Raw genomic sequence first — 23474 nt, forward strand, 5'->3', positions numbered from 1 at the left:
GCCTGCAACAGCTTAAAAAAAGCAGGAGGTGGAACTTGACTTGAATCCTGAGTGGGTATAATCAGTTCCTCTCCTTCCTTTAGGCCCATCTTCCTGTTCCATCCAAACAAGGTGATATCCACAGCCGGTGGATCAGGCTGGTCTGCACCTTTCCATAGCAGCACCTGTAGGCTGGCACGTCTTCCATGAAGGCGCATATTGCGCTCTGTAGCAGTTAGTGTCTTCATTGCTGGGGGACTGTTCCGCTTCCGGTAAATTTCATACCGGGTTGCATCCAAGGTTACAGAGTTCCTCTGATTGTACAGAGGCAGAAAGAAAGCCCTTGTTGCTTTTGTGATCTGTAAATCTGTGGCTTCTGCCTCTCTAATACAGTGGAGAAGCTTATAAGGTACGACTCTCATGGCCTTGAATGCAGACACCTTGGATATGAGGTGGTATCACATACCGAAAGACCATGCATGGCCAGAATGGAACCAGATTGGTCACCCAGATGGATTATTTTCTTTAATCTTCTTTAAGCGAAATGGAGCAACTGTGTCTAAAGTACTAGAAAAAAGAGAGTTAAAAGTTTCTGTCGCAATATCAAGTTCTTCTAGGCTATCCGGGATGCTGAAATGATGGAACGGATCAGTAAGATTATTAATAAAGCAATCTTTAGTGGCAGAAGTGATAGTTCTAACATATTTGTAACAAGGAGTCGGCTTTGCAGCCTTGGCTAAATGATGTTTACACGAGACTAGATAATGATCTGAGATGTCGTCGCTCTGCTGCAGAATTTCAACGGCATCAACATCTATTCCATGTGATAATATTAGATCTAGACTATGATTACGACAATGAGTAGGTCCTGACACATGTTGTCTAACTCCAATAGAGTTAAGAATATATTTAAATGCCAATCCCAATGCATCTTTTTTGTTATCTACATGTATATTAAAATCACCAACAATTACGATTTTATCTGCAGCCAGTACTAACTCTGATAGAAAGTCAGCAAATTCTTTGATAAAGTCTGTATGGTGCCCTGCTGGCCTGTATACAGTAGCCAGCACAAATTCAAATGTGATTTATCATTTACACTCGATGTTGTTACATTAAGCACCAACACTTCAAAATAATTATATTTGAAACTAGACTTCTTAGTAATTTTGAAAGTATTACTATAAATTACAGCAACACCTCCCCCTTTGCCTTTCAGACGAGGTTCATGTTTATAACAGCACTCATTTAAAGTAATGTAATTGTTTGGTTTTAGCCAGGTTTCTGTCAAACACAGCACATTTAGGTTATAGTCTGTAATCATATCATTAACAATAAGTGCTTTTGAAGTAAGGGATCGAATATTCAACAGCCCAAGCTTTATCATTTGCTCAATTGTATTATATCTGTTTTTTATTTGTTGAACATCAATTAAATTTTTACCCTTAGATGGGTTTGGAGGTTTTTTGTATTTCCTAATTCGGGGAACAGACACAGTCTCTATATGATGATATCTAGGTGAAAGAGGCTCTATGTGATGGTATTTATATGACCTTGGTGACGTGAGGCCGCTAGCAGACGGTCGGTTTAGCCAGTCTGTCTGCTTTCTGACCTGAGCCCCAGATTGTCATGTTTGAGGTCTAAGACTATGTGCCATATTACTAGAGAGAAGAGCAGCACCAGCCCAGGAGGGATGAATACCATCTCTTTTCAACAGGTCAGGCTTGCCCCAAAAACTTTTCCAATTGTCTATGAACTCTATATTATTTTGCGGACACCATTTAGACAGCCACCCATTGAGTGATGACAATCTGCTAACTATCTCATCACTCCTGCGTACAGGAAGAGGGCCAGAGCAAATTGCAGTGCCTGACATCGTACTTGCGAGTTCACACACCTCTTTAACATTAATTTTGGCGGAGTCGAACATCATTAGTGCTGACGTGAATAATAATCTTAGATAATTTACGATTAGCATTAGCCAGCACTTTTAAATTTGCTTTGATGTCAGGTGCTCTGGCTCCCGGCAAACATGTGACTATGGTGGCTGGTGTCTCTATTTTCACGTTCCGTGTAATAGATGTCCTTGTACACATCAAAGCAACATCTATACGCTGGCTCTTCCCCCCTTCGTGCAGCTCGTTGTCCAGAGATGAGACAGCCAACTGCGCAAAGGAATTGTCTTGGCCCTTCAGTTTCTGTAACAGGCTCATTCCATCAATGGTGGTTGTTGATGGCTCTGGGATTTCCTCAGCTGGGGACACGCTCTTCTCCAACTCTCTGGCCAAAACTGCCTTGTTAGTCTTGCGTAGTCGTAGAGACCCATCCTTGTTAGCTAGGACCCAAGGCAAAGGTCCCAGAGGATGAGCCAAGACATCACTCATGTGTAGTTGTCGGCTCTGTGCCACCAAGATCATGTGACCAAAGAGGTTTCTGTCGGCCTTCAAGACTACCTGCTTGGCTTGCTCCTGGCTGCATTGCTTCTTCTTGATCTCTGAGAATGTTTTCAGTTTTTTCTTCATCATCGTGTCGTAGAAAAGTAGCACTCTTGTTTCCAGATATTCTGTCTTGAAATTTTGGTAAACCTCTTCTCCAATCTTCTTGGCCTCAAGTTAATTTGCCACATCAGGTGGAATGTGATTACATCATCAAGTTTTGATCAGCATTGATTAGTCAAAGAAACCCATGCGGTTTGTTCCTCTGAGCCAAACATGAATGATTGTTGATGCTTAGTCCCACCCCCATGCCCAGATTGGTTGAAACTACATATATATATATATATATATATAAAGTCACTTTTGCTTCAGTGTTCTGACAATGTTTATATTTATTTTACCTCCTGAATTTTTTTGGACACATCTAAAAATAAAAAACACCAGCTTTTCACTGAAAATCGCCTATAATAATGTTATAATAAATGGCTATAACTTGCTTAGGCATTGTTACATGTAGTCAAAATTTCATCTGAAAATCTAGAATATCCAAGTACAACTTTCTAAAGGAAAAAATCCTAACTTCAGAAGGATTTGTTTGAGTTGAGTAAAAAAAATCAATAAAAATCTGCTGCCGTTTTTTCTTAAATCTGGTATATTCATCCATTCTAAGACAAAATAAATGTAAAATTGGTCATTTAAATTAGCTAGATTGAGACTTCAAGTTCGCCTGTTTAAAATTATATATGGCACTTGATGCTGACTGCTACAATGGGTTGTAGCAGCTACAAGCAGGCGAGTCATGTGCTCCAAAAATGGTCTAGGTCTTGCTCCAAAAAGGGGTAATATCTACCTGAAATTCAACGTTTCTTATTTTCTTGTGTTACAAAGCTGTTACCTAATAAATTCCACATGAACCTGAAAATAAAACTTATTGAAATATATTATACAAAAATTAAGAACAAATCGTACGTACATTTTAATGCTTTCCAATGGTAGACAGAGTCGACAATAGCCTACATGTTATTTTTCTTTTCTTTTATATTTTTTACAACTCAAAACAACAAAATATCAGTGTGAATTCAAAGATATCGACTTTATTATGCCTGTTAATATTTACAAATATTTTAGTTTGCTTGGTATTAATATTAGATCACTGTTATTATGGTATTGGGCGTTTGTGTATTTTTCAAAAATAATTCTAATTCATAAAAGTAGGAAAATGCAATTCTAAAAAAAAAAGTATAAAAAGCTGGGACTGTGGAAAGGTTATCATATTAAAAATAGCTTATATTAACCCCATAAACAATTTAGTACAGGTAAGGTTTTGCCCACCCAGATGGTACCAATATCTGGACTGGCCCATGGACTATAACGCTCTTACAAGGAACAAACGTTCTTCGGAAGAGCTTCTTCTAGTAACGCTAATAGAATGTTCGTTCAAAGTTATCTGGTCTTTAACGAATCACAAAAATGATATTCATACATCGTTCGTGGAAACGTTTTTCTGCAACATTTTAGCTGGATGTTTGTCTAATGCTAGCCTACTTGTTAAAGATAGTTTAGAGAACAGTCAAATGGACCATTTTCATAACTTAATGAGAATGTTAGCAAATCATTCTTAGAACATTTTTGTTAGCTGGGGTTATTGTCACAGTAATTAGGCCTACTTTTTATGGATCCATGCCACTACACTACACTAGGAAAAACGTGGCGTTCCTTGTTATATTGAAGAAACCCACACGTGTAGCGATGTCCGAAATCGATTCTCTTTTGAGCCGATTCTTTCAAAGAACGAACCAGTTTGAATTGGTCTTGCCCGACTCAAAATGATCCAAGAACCGAGAGTAGGCTACTGGCCTAATAATACTCAAAGTTTGATGTAACATTTAAAGCTGCTGTCCGTAACTTTTTTAAGTTAAAAATAATCCAAAATAATTATATAAAAAAAAACATATTCTGCCAGTGGTCAAAACTATCTGCTTGCCATAGCTAGATTCAAAACGGTTAGCTTGTAATAATGATTTTAATTACAGTGGTACTGGTGGGTTTCCGCGGGAAATTCGAGCATGTCTTTGCGTCATTACGTCACACCCGTACACATAAAGGAGGAGTTTCGGCTAGCCGGCTATACTGCGCATGACGAGATGTTTAGATGTATAGGCTTTTCTCGCAGCACTTTACATAATTAAACTTATGGCATCCAGAAAGATCCAAACAACAATCATCAGTGTCAACTGGAGATTCAGCAGTTATAAAACCCAAAAGACTTCGTACTTCGGATTTAAGGTGGCTAGAGAAAGAGAAAGAAACCGTCTCATGCGAACACAAGGATTTAAACATCGGCGGGGCTTTTGAAAAGTGCGTGAACTCCGTGTTTTGAAGGGGTTCAAAACAGAAGAAGAGACAGCTTTTTTCTGCTGAACAAGTAAGTTAAGACATTTCAATAGTTCAATCGTGTAACAGTACGTTTTCTTAATTCACACAGTTATGGAGTTTCCTTTGTTGTGCCTTTCTCGTTTTGCTATAATGGAGAATATGAATTCTGAACTACACAGGTAACCATAAAACACATTAAATTTAACATTAGTCACGCAATGCTGATGTTGTTAACATGAACAATTTGAGAACAAAGTAGGCTATAATTTGCACGGTTGCTGTAAATCGCGTTGATTAAATCTAACGAAGCTTATCATGTCGAATGCTTTTTCCCCCTTAGTTGGTCAGAACAAAAATGGATTTTACTTACTTGTTCAGAAGACATTTTCTTATGAAAATTCTTATGTTGGTCAAACTTTCAAAAAGTGAATCTGTGATTCTGTATGACAGTATCCACACAGCGCGGTGACTGACAGCAGCACTCGCCTCAAAGCACTGTGTTCATCCGCGCTGTTTCATGCCGATTTACAACCCACGTAAAGATGATAATTCCGCGAATCACTGCAGTTACAGATTTCGAACAGAGAGATGGCGACAAAGAGGAAAAGCTACGGACTGCAGCTTTAATGTCAAGGTTTGAGAATCGTAATTTTAAAATTCCTATCTGTAGGCTACTTTGTAACATTTTCTCCCCAGAAAGCTTTGTGGTTTTAAGCAATATAAAACTCAACACCATTATTGCACCAAATAAACACTGAGGCAGCGTCTCGAGTGCTCATCACAAGAGGCTTTATTTTAGATGCATCTTTGACGTATGTCAAGAAAAGGGGGCGGGGCAGTATCTCCTGCCCCGCCTTCCGTGTCTTTCATTGGACATGTCTGAGTTTCAGAGAAATCGCACTGTAAACACGGACTTCTGTACAAAACCAAAAAACAACAAGAGAATACCCGCTTTAAAAATATCAAATAAAAACAAAATGAGAAACTTTTACCAAATAAAAACAGCAAAATTCAACTAAACCACCTACATGCTGTACAATTCATCCATTTCAGACAGACAATGCAACAAAAAAAACTATGCAACCAAAACAGAGGATATGTACAAGTCATCTGTAATGGATAAGAAATGATATCAAACCGAAACAACAAAACTAGCGAATATATACAATTCTTTCATCGCAAACCACAGACTCTGTCTGGGTCGTCCCTTTTAAACTGTACACATACTTTTTTTTCTTAGATTTACAAAACAAATATTCTTCTTGAGAGTCCATCTCATAGCTCTTACATAAAATAGAATCATATTCATATTTATTTTGCTATTTACATGACATATGTACAGTGCAGCCTTACAGGCCGTCCCTTATATGACCTCAGGAGGAGATCCTGAGAGAGTCCAATCCAAGACAAGTCATCCGGTACAGAGCCCATTTTGACTGATTAGCTTGGGATCGTTCAGGAGAAAACTTGGGTGCAAATAAACACTTTTCTGGTCATGAGAATTAACATTTCCATTGGCCCTTTCAACATAACGCAAAGGCATACTGAAAACAAGTGCTTGACCAAGTAAGGCTCGACTTGAAACGAAGCTGGGCCATCAGGAACTACTAATATTAACGGCATATTACATTAAGCGTTATAAGTGGTTCTGTCCAAACATAGGATAAAATACTGCATTTGGTCTTTTTTCTTTTTGGTCTGTTATTAATCGTTAATAAATTAACAGCAGTGAAAGTAAAATTTGGCTTCAAGACCACAACAAAATAATTATCAGTATTTTTGCTTGTTTTTCAGAACTAATATCAAAACATCCTTAAAACAATATACATTCAAATTTTAATTCAAATTTAATTTGAAAGGCAAAATTGCATACGATATTCAAATTTGTTTACAAACAATAGTTTTTTCTTGTTTTACGTATAAATCTAACATAATGTAGTGTTCTTTATATATAATATTTAAAATATATATTAGATATATTACAATTGTTCAAATATTAAATGTATTATTATTATGCAATTTTGTTTCAAAAAAATGATTTTTGATAATGAAAAAAACAAGACAGAAATATCGATATAATACATTTTTGCAGTAAACGAGCTCCTGTACATTCACTTTAATGTCCAGTTAAAGCCAATTTCTTCTGTATTATGACTTCATCATTTACATTATTCAGGTTATTTATGAAAACATCCTGTACGTTGGAGCTGGTCTTGGATTCGGGACTCATTTGATGGCTGGGGATCCATATTGTTCAGAACACTAAGATCTAACGACTGCAGCCAAGTTACACAGGGTTGCAGAAAGTGCCAATGTTGGCAGGGGAAGAGGGAAGACCAGAGGTCAGAGTTCAAGAGGTCAGATTGTCTCATGTATTTTAGGGTAATGAATAGTCAAAATGCAGTCTGTTTCTCTGAAGGCCCGGATGAAAAGCTTATTTCGGTTTGGTTCAGTTCAACTGATGGCAGTGCAATCAGGACAGGTTTCCCTTCAGTCGTGAACAGCGAAAAAAATAAAAGCAGAAATGAATCCAGATCCCTATGCGTGGTCATAATTAACATTGACACAGAATCACTCAAAAGCACAATTCACACCATTTTCATGAGCAAATTTCCTCGCTCAGTGATTCGGAGGCGCAGCCTGAGATGATTGACAGACCAGCTGGGTTGATCCGTGACAATGGAGAATGAAGGGTTGGGTGTCTGGGTTTATTGGAGGGAACCAGAGGTTTTGTAGATATGGCTTGTAGGTACGCTTGGTCCCTTCACATGTCTTTTGGCTCCAGCTTGCTGGACATCTCAAAAAGCAGGTTCTGATTGTCGATGACCTGCAGCTGCCGAACATACGCTTTCGTCTGGAGGTGAGAGGGGGACGGCTCGACCTCCATTGCTGTGAGGAGGAAAGAAAGAAAGTCAAAAACAAATCAATTTAAAGTCACTGGAAGAAAGAAATCCAAAGAAACAGACAGAAGTCGTAAAAAAATGTTTGGTGTTATGTTTAGTATGGCTGAATTTATTTGATCAAAAATACAGTAAAAACAGAACTATTGTGAAATATTTTTACCGTTTAAAATAACTTTTTACTATTTGAATATATTCTAAAATGTAGTTTATTTCTGTAATGCAAAGCTGAATTTTCTGCATCATTACTCTATTCTTCAGTCACATGATCCTTCAGAAATCATTCTAATATGCTGATTTGATGCTCTATTATTGGTGATCCGTTAATAATAATGGTTCTTATTATTGTCAATGTTGAACAATTATTTTAAAAATAAATTAAACCTGTTAAAAACTAGCTTAAAAAAATGCAATCAAACAATCAGGATTTTAATATTCAGACATATTTTGAGAACAGGGATGCAAAAATTGAAGTTAGTAAACAAGCTAGTAAAACAGCATCAACCTGCTCTTTTGCAAAAACATTGTGTTCCGCTGAAGAAAGGATCTGTATTGATTATGGGGTGATACTGTGACTGACCACATGGTGGCGTGGTAGAGCTGAGATCCTCACGCACGTGCTCAGCTCACAAACGCTCATGTCCAGCTGACCTGACTTTACACACGTAGCATCCGTTGCTAAGACACTTTTTAAAAAGAAAAAATTCCAAGAACAGACCGAGAGAGAGAGAGAAAGGAAAGCAGCTCTTTCAGTAGCTATGAATAGCTGCACTTTGTCCTCTCTGATCTCAAGAAAAAAACGGTCACTCTCTAACTCTGCGTCAGATTCTATGGAAGGCGTTTTCTGCCTAAATGAAAAATAAAAACTGTATGCAAAATATGTGCGCAAAATGAGGCAAGACCGCCAATATTAAAATCAAAAGGCTAACCTGAAAAAAAAACTGCAGATAATCTTTTTTTTTTACCAATAAGCTTACAATGCCCTACTCTCATGTAAAAGTATAGCTACATGACTATCTCTTTCGGAAGGTAATCCGTGCCATTGTCCACTCACCATAATATATGTATTAGCGTATGTTTCAAAATATTACTATTTTACTGTACATTTTTTATTAAATAAATGCAGCCTTGGTCAGTATGAGACCTCTTTAAAAAAAATCTTACAGTAGTGTAGGCTACGACGTTAATATGTTGAGGATGTTAATATATTTTTTTACAAAACCAGACAAAAATATTGACTAACAAGATCAATTTTGCAATATCGTGAAAAACCTTTTCATAGCTCAGGAGATTTAATCATGTTTAATTTATCACTGTAAAAAGTGATTAGTTAACTTAACTTTTAAAAATGCAGTAAACCTGGTGCCTTAAAATTATTAATGAACTTGACAGTTCCACAGTACTTAAGTTTTTTGATTAAGCATGAAGTTTATTTACTTAATCATTTTAAAGCAGCGGGTTTCCTCAATTTTTTTAAGTTAAGTCAACTGATCACTTTTTACAGTGATGCAATTTAGATTTTCTCAGATGTTTCATAAAGGAACTTGATATAAACAAAAATGAAATGTACATAGCACAGTCCAGATAATGTGGTCTTGGACAATTTTGCAGGCAATAGAATTTCAAATTGAAATATGAGCATTTGGATGAGCGTATCATTAATGCCTTGGAGCAGCATTTGAGATTCTGAAATAATTTCCTTGGTGATTTTTTCCCTAACAGTAAAACTAGATGACAAAACTGATCTGAGATCATCAGCTTTGGGCTGCGGCCTCCTTCCTTTGACACGTTGACAGCAGGAGAGCATTAGAGACAATTACAGAGTCATTAAGTCTCGCATCCGAGCAGCTCCCCCAAAGTTCAAACCCGCTCTAAGGGAAATGGAGTTGTGCATGGTCTTACAAATGTCAATGGCTGCAATTTGTCCATAGAAATTGCTGCCCTCTGGCCTCGGCACGTCACCCAATGAGCCTCAGCCACCCTATAGAAATGTCATTGCAAATGGGGTCCGGTTACAAGGGCGACTAGATGGAATGTCACGTAACACCAGCATAAATTAACAGCGTCTGATGAGATATTATCTCACAATGCAGTTTTTATTATGAATGTGCGCCGATAAAGATAATGGGCTGCTGTTTTTGGTGCATCTAAATGCTGCGCATAGACAGAAAAAATGATTGTTTTAAAAAAAAGACCACCAGACTGTGTGCGCTTGGCTGGGCATCAATCCCTCTAATGGGAATGGATGAGGGCAATCCACTCAGGTAGATGGAGGGAGAATGAGCCCTGATAATTACAGAGGAAGAGTCAGGGAAATAAGTGACGCACGAGACCTGCTGCTCGACTTCAATAGGCTGACATCAGAACCTGACAAACTCCAGACATTGTACAGCAACTACAGAAGAGAACAAAGCCCTGGTAAAAGAATAATACTAACATAATAGCTGAAAATAGGGCTTATTTTTCTTAGTGATTCATTTCAAAAACCGAGCTGACTCACTTATAGCGCTGCTAAACTATGGTGCAACATTAACAAAAGCCCTTTAAGGTAAGTCGAAACGACTCCAAGGCTATAATTGGCAATAAATACACTTCCATTTAAAAGATTGGGGTTGGTAAGATTTTTAAATTTGTGGGGAAAAAAGTCTCTTATGCTCACCAGGACTGCATTTATATGATTAAAAAAAATACAGTAAAACAGTAATGTTGTGAATTATTATTACAATTTAAAACAACTGTTTTCTATTTGAAAATATTTTAAGCTCATTTGTTCCTGTGATGGTAAAGCTGAATTTTCAGCATCATTACTCCACTCTTTGATTTCCAGTCAGATTTGATGGTCAAGAAACATTTCTGATTATAATCAATGTTGAAAACAGTTGTCCTGCTTAATATTATTGAAGAACCCGTCATACTTATTTTCAAGATTCTTTGATGAACACTAGTGGGGAAAAAAAACTATACCAAAATGTATTTAAAATAAATGTATTTCACACTACAAAACGCTTGAGACTTACTGATATAAATATTATAATTAAAGATTATTTGGAGTACTTTTTTATTGCACAATGCACATTTCTTAAGATTCAGCCTAAAATGTGTTTAAATATATGAAGCCCTGAAGTTTTAAAGATTTAATATCATTATTAGTAAGGATAGTATGATCTCTGTATAATATCAGTCATTAAATGCAAGATATTTAAAGTATACTTATAATAGTTCCACTATATCTTTAAGTATATATATCTTGAAGTATATCTTTAGTTGGACCTCTCAGCACTATTTCTGGATAACTAGAGTGCATGAAGTAGAAAATTAGTAATAGTATAAATTTAGTATACCAACAGTACAATTGCAGGGTATTTATATTAAGTACATAAGTATGTAAATGTATTTGTAGTATACTTAGCATAAAATAAATGTATTTCAAATAGATTTTGGACAAAAATAACAGCATTTGGATTAATTTATTTTTTGTAACAATGTAAAGTTTTTCCTGTCACATTTGATCAATTTAATGCATCCCTGCTGAATTAAACCATTCATTTATTTTTAACAAAAATATATTTCTGACCCCAAACTTTTGAACACTAGTGTATACAAGTAGTATACAAGTGATACTTGAATGGAAACCGAAATCTAGTCTAGAAGTCTAGATTATTTCGATAACATAAGTCACAACGTATCATCGTTTTTTTCCCCCTTTCTTCAGCTCAAATCTATATTTTTAGGCTGGTAAGGCTAATGTGTATTCTAGAGAAATATAATATTTAAATATAAATCACTTTCTCCTCATAATATCTCTGGCATTTACAAGAACTGCAGATAAAATGTAGAAGTTTTGATATACTACAAGCTAGTATGCAATTGACAGAAAAATAAAGTTAAATCAGATGAAAGTCAGACAAGTCGTGTCTTGCGCATCTGGCCCGTTCTTGCCATGATTTCCTTTCATATCTTAAAAAGACCAAATATAAATAAAAATACAAATGGATGATTATGGGTGGATGGTTGTCATGATTATTTTGAGAACTATTCACTACTATTATAAAAATTCAATCACTATTATTTTTATGAAAATAAAAACATTTTATAGAGAAGTCTCGATCCAAAAGTCCCATCCAAATCTCTTTTTAAACAATAAATCGTCTTTGAAGCCCTTACCAACCACATCTGTTTGTTTGTATGTTAACCACTGGTTGATCATAGAAATGGTGGTTTGAAATGAACGTGATAATGATACAATTATGCATGACAACCTCAAAACAAACAGTCGCATAGAGAGGAAGGGGAAGAGAAATCTTTTGCAGGGCGTGATGGTGCAGACGCTCTTTATGATGCAGCATGACACCAATCAAAAGCTGTGTGGGTGCGTACGGATTCACGACTTCTCAACCTCACGCAACGTCATGCTTACCATGGAAACCATGTTTTGTTTGTGTGATTGTTAAGATTTGAATCCAGGGAGTCGAGATTCCAAGGCAGTGAATCTCCTAAAAATAATTGTAAAATAGAAACTGACATTCAACTAATCTGAGCTTCAAGAAAACCCCATGAGTAAAAGAGCTCAAAAAGCAGACTTAAGGTCAGCACAAAAAGGTACCTAGTGCATGATACCCAATGACATTATCAACACAAATACAACGTTTGCACGACAACGATGTGCTAAAAACGGTTTTAAAAAGGCTTTCCTTTGCGTTTTTCGTGTACAGATGACAACGTTTTCAAAATGATTCCAGTTCACGTGGATAAAAATGACAAAAAGCACACAACAACATTTTTAAAACACTAAATGTAAAATGAACAATAAAAAAATAAAAACTAATTCAAACCATTTAAAAAAAACTATAATAGTATCTCAATGATTATAAATAACACTGCATTAATGAATGTTATTACTCATAATGCACATGCAAACACATGTACAACAGCAAATCGTACTGTCTGTGAGCATAAACAGTTTAAAGTGCTGTCCAGCTGTTGCATGTGTTTGTGTATACACACGCTGTGGGCATGGGCATGTGCCTTTGTGCTTGTGTGTGTGTGTGTGTTTGAAGTGGTGCCCTGTGGCTCGTGGCCCCGAGGGTTGTGCTGTCCTAGACAGATGGGCTGTGGCAGGGTGGAGCAGCAGTCTCCTAGAACTAATCCACTCAGACAGGTGTGTGTGTGTGTGTGTGCGTGTGCGTGTTTGTGTGTGTGCATGCGTGTGTGTATGTGTGTGTGTGTGTGTGTGTGTGTGTGTGCAGAAATACACATACCTAGCTGAGTGCTCCGGTACCGCCTGATGCTTCGTACCATCTCAGCCACTTTGTGCTTGGTAGAGAAAACGAGACAGAGATTTGATTGACACTCATTCATTAATGATATACAATGACAAAATAATGTACTTGGGACTACTAATTAGCTGTACAGGATATCTTGATCAGGGCTTCATATAGGTCATTAGATTCATTTTTAACGATTGTTTTTGTAATTTTGTGTGTGTGTGTGTGTGGGGGGGGATGGGGGATACACAATGTTTGGAAAACAATTTGACAGCATGGTAACCATAGTCTCGTGTGATTGATATCCACTATTTTGACAAAAGTAATAATACACGACCAAATACTCATTCTGTTCTGCAATTTTAACTAAACCACCGTTCACAGCAGCCCAGGCTCATTTGAAAAACATATCTGTGGCAACAGTTTTTCCAAAACGCAAAATACATTGCATCGTGCACATTTCGCAAAGTGAAATGTCCAATGAGTTTTTTTCCGGGACAGATGGACGTAAATATGGCAACGTTGGAGTTTATACGTATCACCGCAGTTCTGAATTGAAATGTACGGTAAGTGGCGCTAAAAGCTTAATGCCCCATCACTTTTTTAAAATACCGTACACTAACACTAAACCCTTAACCTACCCGATAGTGTTAACAAAAGCAAATGTGACATAAAAACGCAATCTGAACCATTGCATTTTAGCTTGTTCTTCGAACTCGTCTTTTATCGTGACTCGTCTTTCACGGGATTCGTACTTGAACTCTCCACAAGTACCAGCTGAGCTGCCGAGCAAGCTTATGTCAGTAAAACCAAACATATGGAGTTGGTTAAGTGATGCAAACTCCAAAATAAAGTATATTTGTTTAAAATCATGCACTATGGTAAAAAGTCTTTTGAGGTCATAACATAATATTGTGCAAGGAGTCACGTGAAAACAAGTCATTCATCCATAATCTGCCCCTGTAATCATAACTGTGTGTGAAAACTGTTAAAAGTGCTTGCTGTTTTACTTCCTCTAGTGTTCGTTTCTGTTGGAAACTGCAGTGATATGTACATATTGGTACGTATTTTGCATTTTGCAAAAATGTTGCCACGGGTAAGCCTACGTTTTTCCAATGAGCCTGTGTTGGTTTACAAAAGCGTCATGTTTTGTTTCTGTTTGTAAGGGCGCTTCACAGAGCACGCTCTCAAAGTGTTGCCATGACCACTTATTCTAAGCGGGTTTGGGTTCGAATCATAAAGCGATCATAAAGTTTATGAGGATATTAAAGTGGGGAGATGTGGGTCATGATATTTTGGTCTTCTTTTTCTTCTTTTCTGGCAACACGAATGAGTCAAAGCTCATAGCTCTTCCCCATGTGATTTTCTTGCACCGCACACATACAGAAGAGAGAAACATCTCTGACAGACATTAAACCATGGAAATCAGTTGCTTAATTTTTTTTTTTTAAATTGAACCAGTTTAGTTCTCAATTCATAACCCGACTCTTAAATAATGTAAATGTCTATTTTTTATTGTAAAATATTAAGATTTTTAAAAAGTTCCTTTTAGCGTAGAGTCTGTAGAAAATATAATTAAAATAATTACAGCTTTTTTTAATCAGAACAGAATTCTGTGGTATGCCCTCGTTTAGGTAGCTAGGCAAATATGTGCGTGCATTAATGTAAGCACATCATTACTTCCATTATATGTGCCAACTCACCATCTTTTCAAAATTAACCAGCTCCCCATGGAAAGACTTACAGCTCTCATGAAGGAAGGTCAGATCTGCAGAGAGAGAGAGAGAGAGAGAGAGAGAGAGAGAGAGAGTGAATGCATAATAAAGGGAACTGTTATGTAATGACATGCCATCATGCCATCACTCCTTCAGCCAGGCGTCTTCTTTCTGGCTGAGCTGAACTGAAGCTTGACGCTCACACGCAAGAAAAGAGAGAGAGAGAGAGAATGCGAGCGGGAAGGAGAAGGAGAAGTGAACAGTCATCATGTCATGATGGGTGATCTGTCAGTACCCGGGCCAGGTCTGGTGAAAAAAGAGAGAGAGAGACAGCGAACATGAGAGAAAAGGAGAATGTTAGAGACACTACATGCTGTCAGGATGAGTATTGAATACAGATGATTGAGTAAAGAGAGAGAGAGGTCGTGCGCCAACGTATCGGCCAATAGAAGTTGTTATCTGCAGGCTTTCACACGACTGTTTGAGCCCTGCTGTTCAGCTGTTCTGTCTGCGCGTTTCACAACTGTGCAGCCCTACTATATGGCTATATTGTTAAGCATAAGAGACTTCTGTCAGAAACATTTCAAGAATCGTACCAAACGGTAGATTATGTACTCTCAAACGGAGTGATTTTAGAATCGATTCAAATCAATCATTGAAACGAATCAGTTCAAAAGAGTTATTTGAATGAGACATCACTAATGTAAAGCAGGACGATCTACAGTAAGAAACGTAGATTGGTGTTGTCCTTTCGATTATCCATTAGCATGCTTTCTGACTGCAATCCTTTCTGAAATGAATTCAGAATGCAGTATATTATAAAGTAACACGTTTTCAGTAAGTTTTTTTTTTCTTAATGCATTTGTAATACAAGGATTACTGACAATATTGACAGTATACAACCAGTTTATTGCTCATGGACTGTTGCCAATGCAATGTGTCTAAGTCCAAACATTTAGAAATGTCTTGTGGATTCTTTTTTAAGGTTTGATGCTCATAGCTTGGCTTCATCTGTAGTCTGACGGTGTTGAACACTGTGTTTCCTCGATGGTCTGCAAGGAGCTGTAAATTGTCATGTGTCTGCTGGGATAAAGATGTTAGAATGATGTTAGTAGTTGACAGACAGTGTGATATTTGTGTTCAGAAATGTTGTCTGATCTGAAATCCTTTTATTGTGAATACAGCAGGAGTTGTGTAATATAACATGTCCTCCAGTGAATTAGGTTATGCTCATTATGCTGTATGCCTGAGGACAGTAGCCACGTTTTATCTTCATCATAAATTTAGATGGATAATATGTTAAAAAAATCTTCTCAAATGATTTGGGTGATATTCCAGACTACACAAGAGATACAATTGTGACCTTGGAAAGAAAGCTGAAGAGGTCGTTTGGGATGTTTGTTTGTGATGGCAGGGCGAAATGTGACACGTGTTGCATTTTTAATGTTTGGCTTTTTGTTAAAACCGCCTCAGAGAAGCAGGTCAGGAGGTGAAGCGTGATGAACTCCTACTCCTCTTTCGCTCCTCTCTCTTTCTTAAGATTTAAGAAGCTATATTGGCATTGTTAAACGACTTTTTCCTTTCAATTAAAAAAAGGGACAATGATTATAATAATTAATGTTGTATACAATTTGTGGAATAATAATAATAAACTGAGCAGTTCTAATAGGGTCATCAGGCAATAATAATAAAAATATTGGTTTATTTGCCCAGTTGAGATATACAAAATGATCTGCTAATTAATTTGTATTTGACAGACAAAAATAAGTCAATGTATTGTAATGTTTAATATTATTTATATACTATTTATTAATATTTAGAATTTGCTTTTTTTCAGTTTTCATTTTAATTTGTGTTTTAGTAAGTTGCTTTTGTGCTTTTGTCTTTTTTATATATATATATTTTTTAATTTATATAGCTTTAGTTAATTTTAATTTTTTTTAAAGTTTTAGTAATTTTAGTACTTCAACTTTTCATTTGGTTGCTACATTTTAATTTTCATTGAGATTTTTAATACTTAATTCATAGAGATCTAATACTTATATTTTATTTTATTTCAGGTTTACCTAGCGAAAACAATTGTAATAGTTTTAGTTTTGAATAACAGTAATAACCATTTTCTACATTCATATATTTTAATATGTAATTTATTCCTGTGATGTCAAAGCTGAATTTTCAGCATCATTACTCCAGTCTTCAGCGTCACATGTTATAAAAAAAAAAATTATTTGATAAATAGAAAGTAAAAAAAAAAAAGGTTTTATTTGAAATAGAATCTTTTGTAATATTATAAATACCTTCACTGTCACTTTTGATCAATTTGATGAATCCCTATTAAATATTAAAATGTTGCGAGGGAACTTATGAGAGCACTTCAGTATTTTATTAAACATATCAGTGTTTTGATCCAAATGAATCAGTCTGCTAAAAATGAATCAGAGTTTTCATTGTTCATTGTTCTTGAGCCTGTTTTTCCTAACTGTATTCTGTTACAGTTTTGTATTCTGAAGCCTGTGTGTCTCGTGATAGAGATGTGTGTGTCAGACTGAAACGCAGAGCAACGCTCAGCAAAGACTTTGATGCTCAATTGATCCTGACAGGCTTGAGTCATGAGCACCTACAGGGAAGGAGACAGAGAGTGAAAAGACATGGAGAGAGACTACAGACATGAGAGAGGACAGATGGGACAGGAAGTGTGAGTGTGTGTGTGTGTGTGTGTGTGTGTGTGTGTGTGTGCGTGCGTACGAAACCTTACGAAAGTACAATAAGGTGTAGGAAAGTACTGAAGGGCGAAGAAAGCAAATTAGGTCATTTTATATTTTATATACACTACCGTTCAAAAGTTTGGGGTCGGTACGATTTTAAACACTAACCATGGCTGCGCTTATTTGATTAAAAATACAACAAAAATCAGTTATAGTATTAAAAATTTTTCCAGTGTAAATCAGCTGTTTTCTGTGTGAATATATAGTAAAGTGTAATTTATTCCTGTGATCAAAGCTGAATTTTCAGCATCACCAGTGTCAGTGTCTTCAGTGTCAAATGATCCTTCACAAATCAGTATAATATGAGGATTTGATGCTCAAGAAACATTTATTATTATTATCAATGTTGAAACAGTTGTTGGTCTGTCAGTTGTACAGTTTTTTTTTTTTTTTTAGGATTCTTTGATGAATAGGAAGTTCAAAAGACTTTTGTAACATTATAAATGTCTTTACTGTCACTTTCGATCAAATTAATTATTCCTTGATAAATAAAAGTATTGATTTCTTTCCTCCAAAAAATTAAAATAAAATTCTCACTGACCCCAAACTTTTGAATGGTAGTGTATATAAAAATCAAATGAATGCAGCCTGGGTGAGGACTTTTTTAAAAGAATGTAAGAATGTAAGAGAAACATTGTAGTATAAGATGCAAAAATGTGTCGAATCATTTCCTGTTTTAGCCGTTACTGTTTGTGAAAATGAGCCTCGAGCCTCCATCACAAGACCTTTGTGTAATTATATGTGTGCTTTTCAGGCAACAATTTGTGCATATGATGAAACTTTTTAATGAATCAGCGATTCAACAAAGTGTGGGTCAGGTTTTGCATTTAGCATGGTAGTAAAATGACACAAATCCTATATTGTGGGTCCACAAGGAAACCCATAAAGGAGCTAAATAATGTCTTAATGGCAATCTAAAAATGCAACAAAGTTTCTGTAAGGGTGACGTTTAGGGTTAGAGAAAATATCATTAACTCAATATGATCAAAACAACAGAAGTCCCGTCATAAATACACATGTTTGTGTGTAGGCGTATCACTAATGTGTTTGCATGCATGCTGATCCCTGCTGTATGTTTGGCTGCAGGGGGTCTGCAATCCTGCATGTAAAGATCTGCACAACAGAGGGCCGTTAATTAATGAGGCGGGGCCTTTCAAATCACAGAGGCAGCCGCGGCAGGAGGCCACTTTATAGGAACACATATGGACAACAGCTGAAGGAAGAGACGAGAGCACACTGGCGCTACTGTACATGTGGCGGACTCACCCTTTAGCAGCAGTGGAGTGAAGGGGATGAGTGGGGCTCTCAGGCTTGCTAGAAGGTCTCGGTAGGACTTGTGGTTCCTCGAAGGGTCCTGTGGCAAACATAAACAACATCATCATTACAAATGCTGTCAAATAATGTCACACCAGCATTCAGAGTGACGAAATAATGCATTGCTCAGAGGTTGCTCTTTCAGAGCTCAAGAGACTTCATGGAGTTAACAGTTATGCTGCATTCAAGTGCTGACTTAGAAATAAAGTATTTATTTAAAGTCATACAAGTATTTATTTTATTATAAGTACTGAGTCGAATACAAGGATGCAAATTAGATCAAAAGTAAAGTCTTGTACATTGCAACACATATTTTGGTAACACTAGCCTTTATATATAATGCATAATAAAAGTAGTGTATGTTTTAATGCATTATATCTTTTCATAAATAATTGTAACCAAAGTTCAAATGCATTATAAAATGTGCAAATTCATTGTTACAGCTGAAATTGGTTGTTTGTCATGTGTTTTAATGCATTTTACTTTGTAAAGCTGTGTTCAATGAATAGTCAAGTATTATAATGGCATAATTAACAAGGCATAATTAATGCTTTAACCCTTTACCTGTCACCCCCCCCTTTTAATAATTTACATTAAAATGCACTATACAAACTTAAATGGTTGTAATTCAAGAATGCTTTGGAATATAGACCTAAGTTTGGTCTTGTTTTAAAGAAAACAATCTGCAGATTATTACTAAAGGGAAAGCACTTCAAAAAATTAAAGTATGAAAAAGTTATGGAAGTTATAATTTACAGTAAATCAAATATACTTTATTCATATATATTTTTTAATATAAAATAAATATTTTACAAAATATTTTTTACTATAAAATTACTATAAAATGAAAGCTATATATCTAACCAAGTTGTGTTCCAAATTTAAAGTTGATATCACAAAAATTGAAGTTCCCATGAGATTTTGTTTATGCGTTATACCAAAGATAGCCACCGGGTGCCATTGAATTCCATTAAATTTAATTGTATGCATTCTGCCATAACAAATTAATACATTTCTATCCAAATATCACTTCTGTCACTAAATATGGAACCTTGAGACTCAGACCTTTCTGACAATGTGTTTTGTCAAGATTAGAGAAAGGTTTTGATAATAAATTATGAAAGATGATGCCCAAAAGGGGAGGGGCCTAATAAAAAATACCGTTTCTATGGTAACGCAACGTCCAATTTCAAAACGGTTTTCACAGGATGAATTCTGAGTTCGTAAGCTTTCAAATGATACCTAATTTATGATAACTACTAAAATATGTGATATAATAATAATAAAAAAAATTATATATATATATATAATATATAGTATACTTTTTAGAGGACTTCTTACTTTACTTTTTAAAATATAATTTTATCTTTTTTTATTGACAAATGCTAGATTATGTTTTATTATGAACTTTTAGCACTAAAAACCAAAGTTTCAATTATTAAAAGTGTGTGCGTCGACTTTTTGTGACAAAGGTCAGAAACTCCTGTAATGATGTCGATTTTTTGAGGCGCACTCTTGTCATAAATTCATATATTACTGTTCATTCATAATTTGTAAGAAAAAAACAGCGCTAAAATATCTATTTAGGAGTCTTAGACCTTTCCAACGATATATAGTTTGTCATGACTACATTAGGATTTAATAGTAATATAGTGAAGTAAATTTCGGTTGCCCGTATACGGGCAGGTGACAGTTAAGGGTTTAAAAATACTTTTATAATGCATTACATACTGTATATGGACTTGTAGTAAAGTGTTACCAACATTTCTATTTCAAATAAATGCTGTTCTTATAGTTATTTTCTATTCATCAAAGAGTCCTGACAAAATGTATCACAGTTTCCACAAAAACATTAAGCAGCACAACTGTTTTCAATTTGATAATAATAAGAAATATTTATTGAGCAGCAAATCATCCTATTAGAATGATTTCTGAAGGCTCGTGTGACACTGAAGACTGGAGTGATGATGCAGAAAATTCAGCTTTGATCACAGGAATAAATGAAAATTTAAAATAGATTAAAAGAGAAAATAGCTATTTTAAATTGTAATCATATTTTACAATATTACTGGTTTTACTGAGAAATCAATGAGAAACTCATTCTGAGACCTCTAACTTTTGATCTTTGCAAATCTGAGCACAGTTCAAGACATTATTAAGATCTGTTCGGAAACTCTAGAGGAGTCTTTTTCCCCCAAGAGAAAGCAGGAGACCAAAGCAAAAGTCAATGTTTGCTCTCCGTTTAATCTCATTGCTGTCTAGGAGAAACAATTGAGATATTAAAGACATTGCATTTGTGATTTTTCTTCGCTTACCGCAAGGCTCTCAAACTGCTGAAACTGCTTCCGGAACTTTCCTGGCAAACCCTGCCAAAACACACATACATATGCAATTAGTAACCAACACATTTCAATTGGCAATTGGATCTCTATTAGGAATCGGATGGATGAAACACATATGAGGCACACGAAAAAAACATGCTTTTTTTAAAAGCATGATCGAGGACAGTGGACATGGAAATATTTCCTTTAGAACGGCAGAAGCTAATTCAGTTCCGTTGCCATGGCAACTGCTAATAGCCTCCTGCCAAGAATAACACTCAGTGGTTCTTGGGAACGAGAGTAGGCAGAGGTGCTAAGAGACTGTGTGTGAGTGTGAGAGAGAAAGACAAGTGAAAAAGAAAGCGAGAGATTAACAAACAAATGCACTCACTTCCCAGGTCAGACGTAGGCGGCTGACTGCAGGGTTGTCCAGTCCCAGAACCAGCGCCAGGAACGACAGCAGATCCTGCTGCTGTTTACATCTAGAACACACACACACAGTAGCACTGATTACATACACACACCTGAGAAAGAATGAGGAAGTGTTGTTATTGTTATCTAAAGCTATTCAAAATCATATTTGGTACTTGGATAAAACATAATAAATGTTAGATGAAAAACTTAAAAACTAAGAAGTCAATAGTATTAAAATCAGCATTAAAAATTATTAAACTGACTAAAACTGACATAAAAAACAAGTTAAAGCAATGTAGACGTGGTAAACCATAAAAAAATGGTAATAAAAATGACAAAGCACATAGCAAAATTACTAAAACTTTTTTAATTTAATGCAAAATATTAATAGGGACTATAATAGTAAATAAAAAATCCTTAAATACCATTAGAATGTGAATAAGAGGTGAATAAACTTGAATAAAAAGCAAGTCCACTTCAGGGAACTTTATTCAAGTTTTATTTCACCAAAAAACAGATTAAATTAATTTTACATGACTCTTTTTCAGCATCTTTCTGACCCTTAGAATTAAGCAGATGTTTATTTGCTATTGCACCTTTAAGACTATATGCAAATGAACTCTGCTACGATTGGCTAACCTCTTTGTATGTGCAATCACTGCTCGCGCCCCCTTCGAATTGCTGAATACTGAACAGGTGCTGATATATGTGGGTGGTCACATGTTAACATGTTCACGGTTCTTACGATTTCTGAATAATTCATTTTTGTCACCTTCATAAGCGGATTTAGCTTGTACTCTGCACAAACACATATACACTCACAAGGCTGCAATCTTTATGAACTTTCGCAGTAGCTGTATCCTCTTTGGAAGCGACTGGCACTGCAGGATCTCTGTGGCGACCCAGTGCTGGACCTCACTGCATCGCTGCAGGATCAGCTCCAGGTTAAGGGGGCGCCAGCGAGCCTGTTCCCCGTGGAACACGTAACACACAAACTCCACCTGTTCAAACAACAACAATAAAAATCAAACCAGAACAGGAACTAAGACACTGGGAAACAGAGAAAACATTGCATAACGTGGCATAAAGTTTTGTTGTTTTTGCATGAACTTTGCTATGCGACTAGCCTTGAACTTAAAGCCAGTTTCCTAAGGCACACATTTGATTGCAATGGAAAACTACAGAGTGTGTATTGTAGCTCTCTAGACAAGCCTTGATCAGACTTTGTAGTAACCCAGCCTGTAGGAATGTTAAGGATATACCAATTAAAAATATGCATACTGACAAATAAAGATTTTAGAACACTGTTATTTCAGAATTATTTATTTATTATTATAGCATTTATTGATATTTTAATTTATTTTAATAAAAAAAATCTTTGAAAAATATTAATAATTTCTTATTTTTATTTTTATATTTTCGTTTATTTTTTATTTTAATTTTTTTAGTCATTTTTTATGTGCTTTTGTAATTTTTATTAGTTTTTGTTTTATATATTGCTATATAGCTTTAAATAATCTATTTCTATTTTAGTGATTTTAGTACTTCAACTTCAGTTCAGTTAGTTGTCAAGGCAGCATTTCTAATTTTCGAGTTTTTGTTTAAGTTTAACTTTCGGTCGAGGTTAAGTTCATCTAATATTTATATTTTATTTCATTTCAGCTTTATTTCAACTCCCGAAAAAAAAACATTTTTAATAGTTTTATTTTTAGGTAACAATAACAACACTGTTTTAGAAATTTTACAACCTCTAAAATCTGAAAATCTTAGACTCAGGATCACATTTATTTGTGCAAAAACCTAAAAAGTAAATAAATAAATGTTACTAATTTAAAAATGACTAATTCATTGTAGCTCAACTGGATGAGCATTATACTGGAAAAAAGAGTTGTGAGTCTGATTCCCACATTCAAATCAAATTTACCTTGAATGTAAGTACTGCACTGTAAGTTGCTTTGGATAAAAGCCGCTGCCATGCACAATAATAACCA

General features: G+C 35.6%; 1 protein-coding gene across 2 annotated transcripts in view; it reads right to left on the minus strand.

Moving 5' to 3' along the window:
* Positions 1-6432: 6432 nt before the first annotated feature.
* rapgefl1 (Rap guanine nucleotide exchange factor (GEF)-like 1) overlaps positions 6433-23474 on the minus strand; it is a 44703-nt gene continuing 27661 nt past the window's right edge. For both annotated transcript variants that reach the window (XM_056234591.1, XM_056234590.1), the window contains exons 9-15: positions 22306-22484; positions 21461-21551; positions 21064-21114; positions 18701-18788; positions 14658-14722; positions 12949-13003; positions 6433-7679 (exon numbers count right to left, since the gene is read on the minus strand). In XM_056234591.1, the coding sequence (XP_056090566.1) occupies positions 7555-7679; positions 12949-13003; positions 14658-14722; positions 18701-18788; positions 21064-21114; positions 21461-21551; positions 22306-22484 (654 nt within the window). In that variant the 3' untranslated portion in view covers positions 6433-7554. The remainder of the gene's footprint in view (positions 7680-12948; positions 13004-14657; positions 14723-18700; positions 18789-21063; positions 21115-21460; positions 21552-22305; positions 22485-23474) is intronic.

This window comes from Rhinichthys klamathensis, unplaced genomic scaffold (genome assembly GCF_029890125.1).
Source record: "Rhinichthys klamathensis goyatoka isolate OS25496 unplaced genomic scaffold, OSU_Roscu_1.1 h1tg000401l_1, whole genome shotgun sequence".
Classification (NCBI taxonomy): domain Eukaryota; kingdom Metazoa; phylum Chordata; class Actinopteri; order Cypriniformes; family Leuciscidae; genus Rhinichthys; species Rhinichthys klamathensis.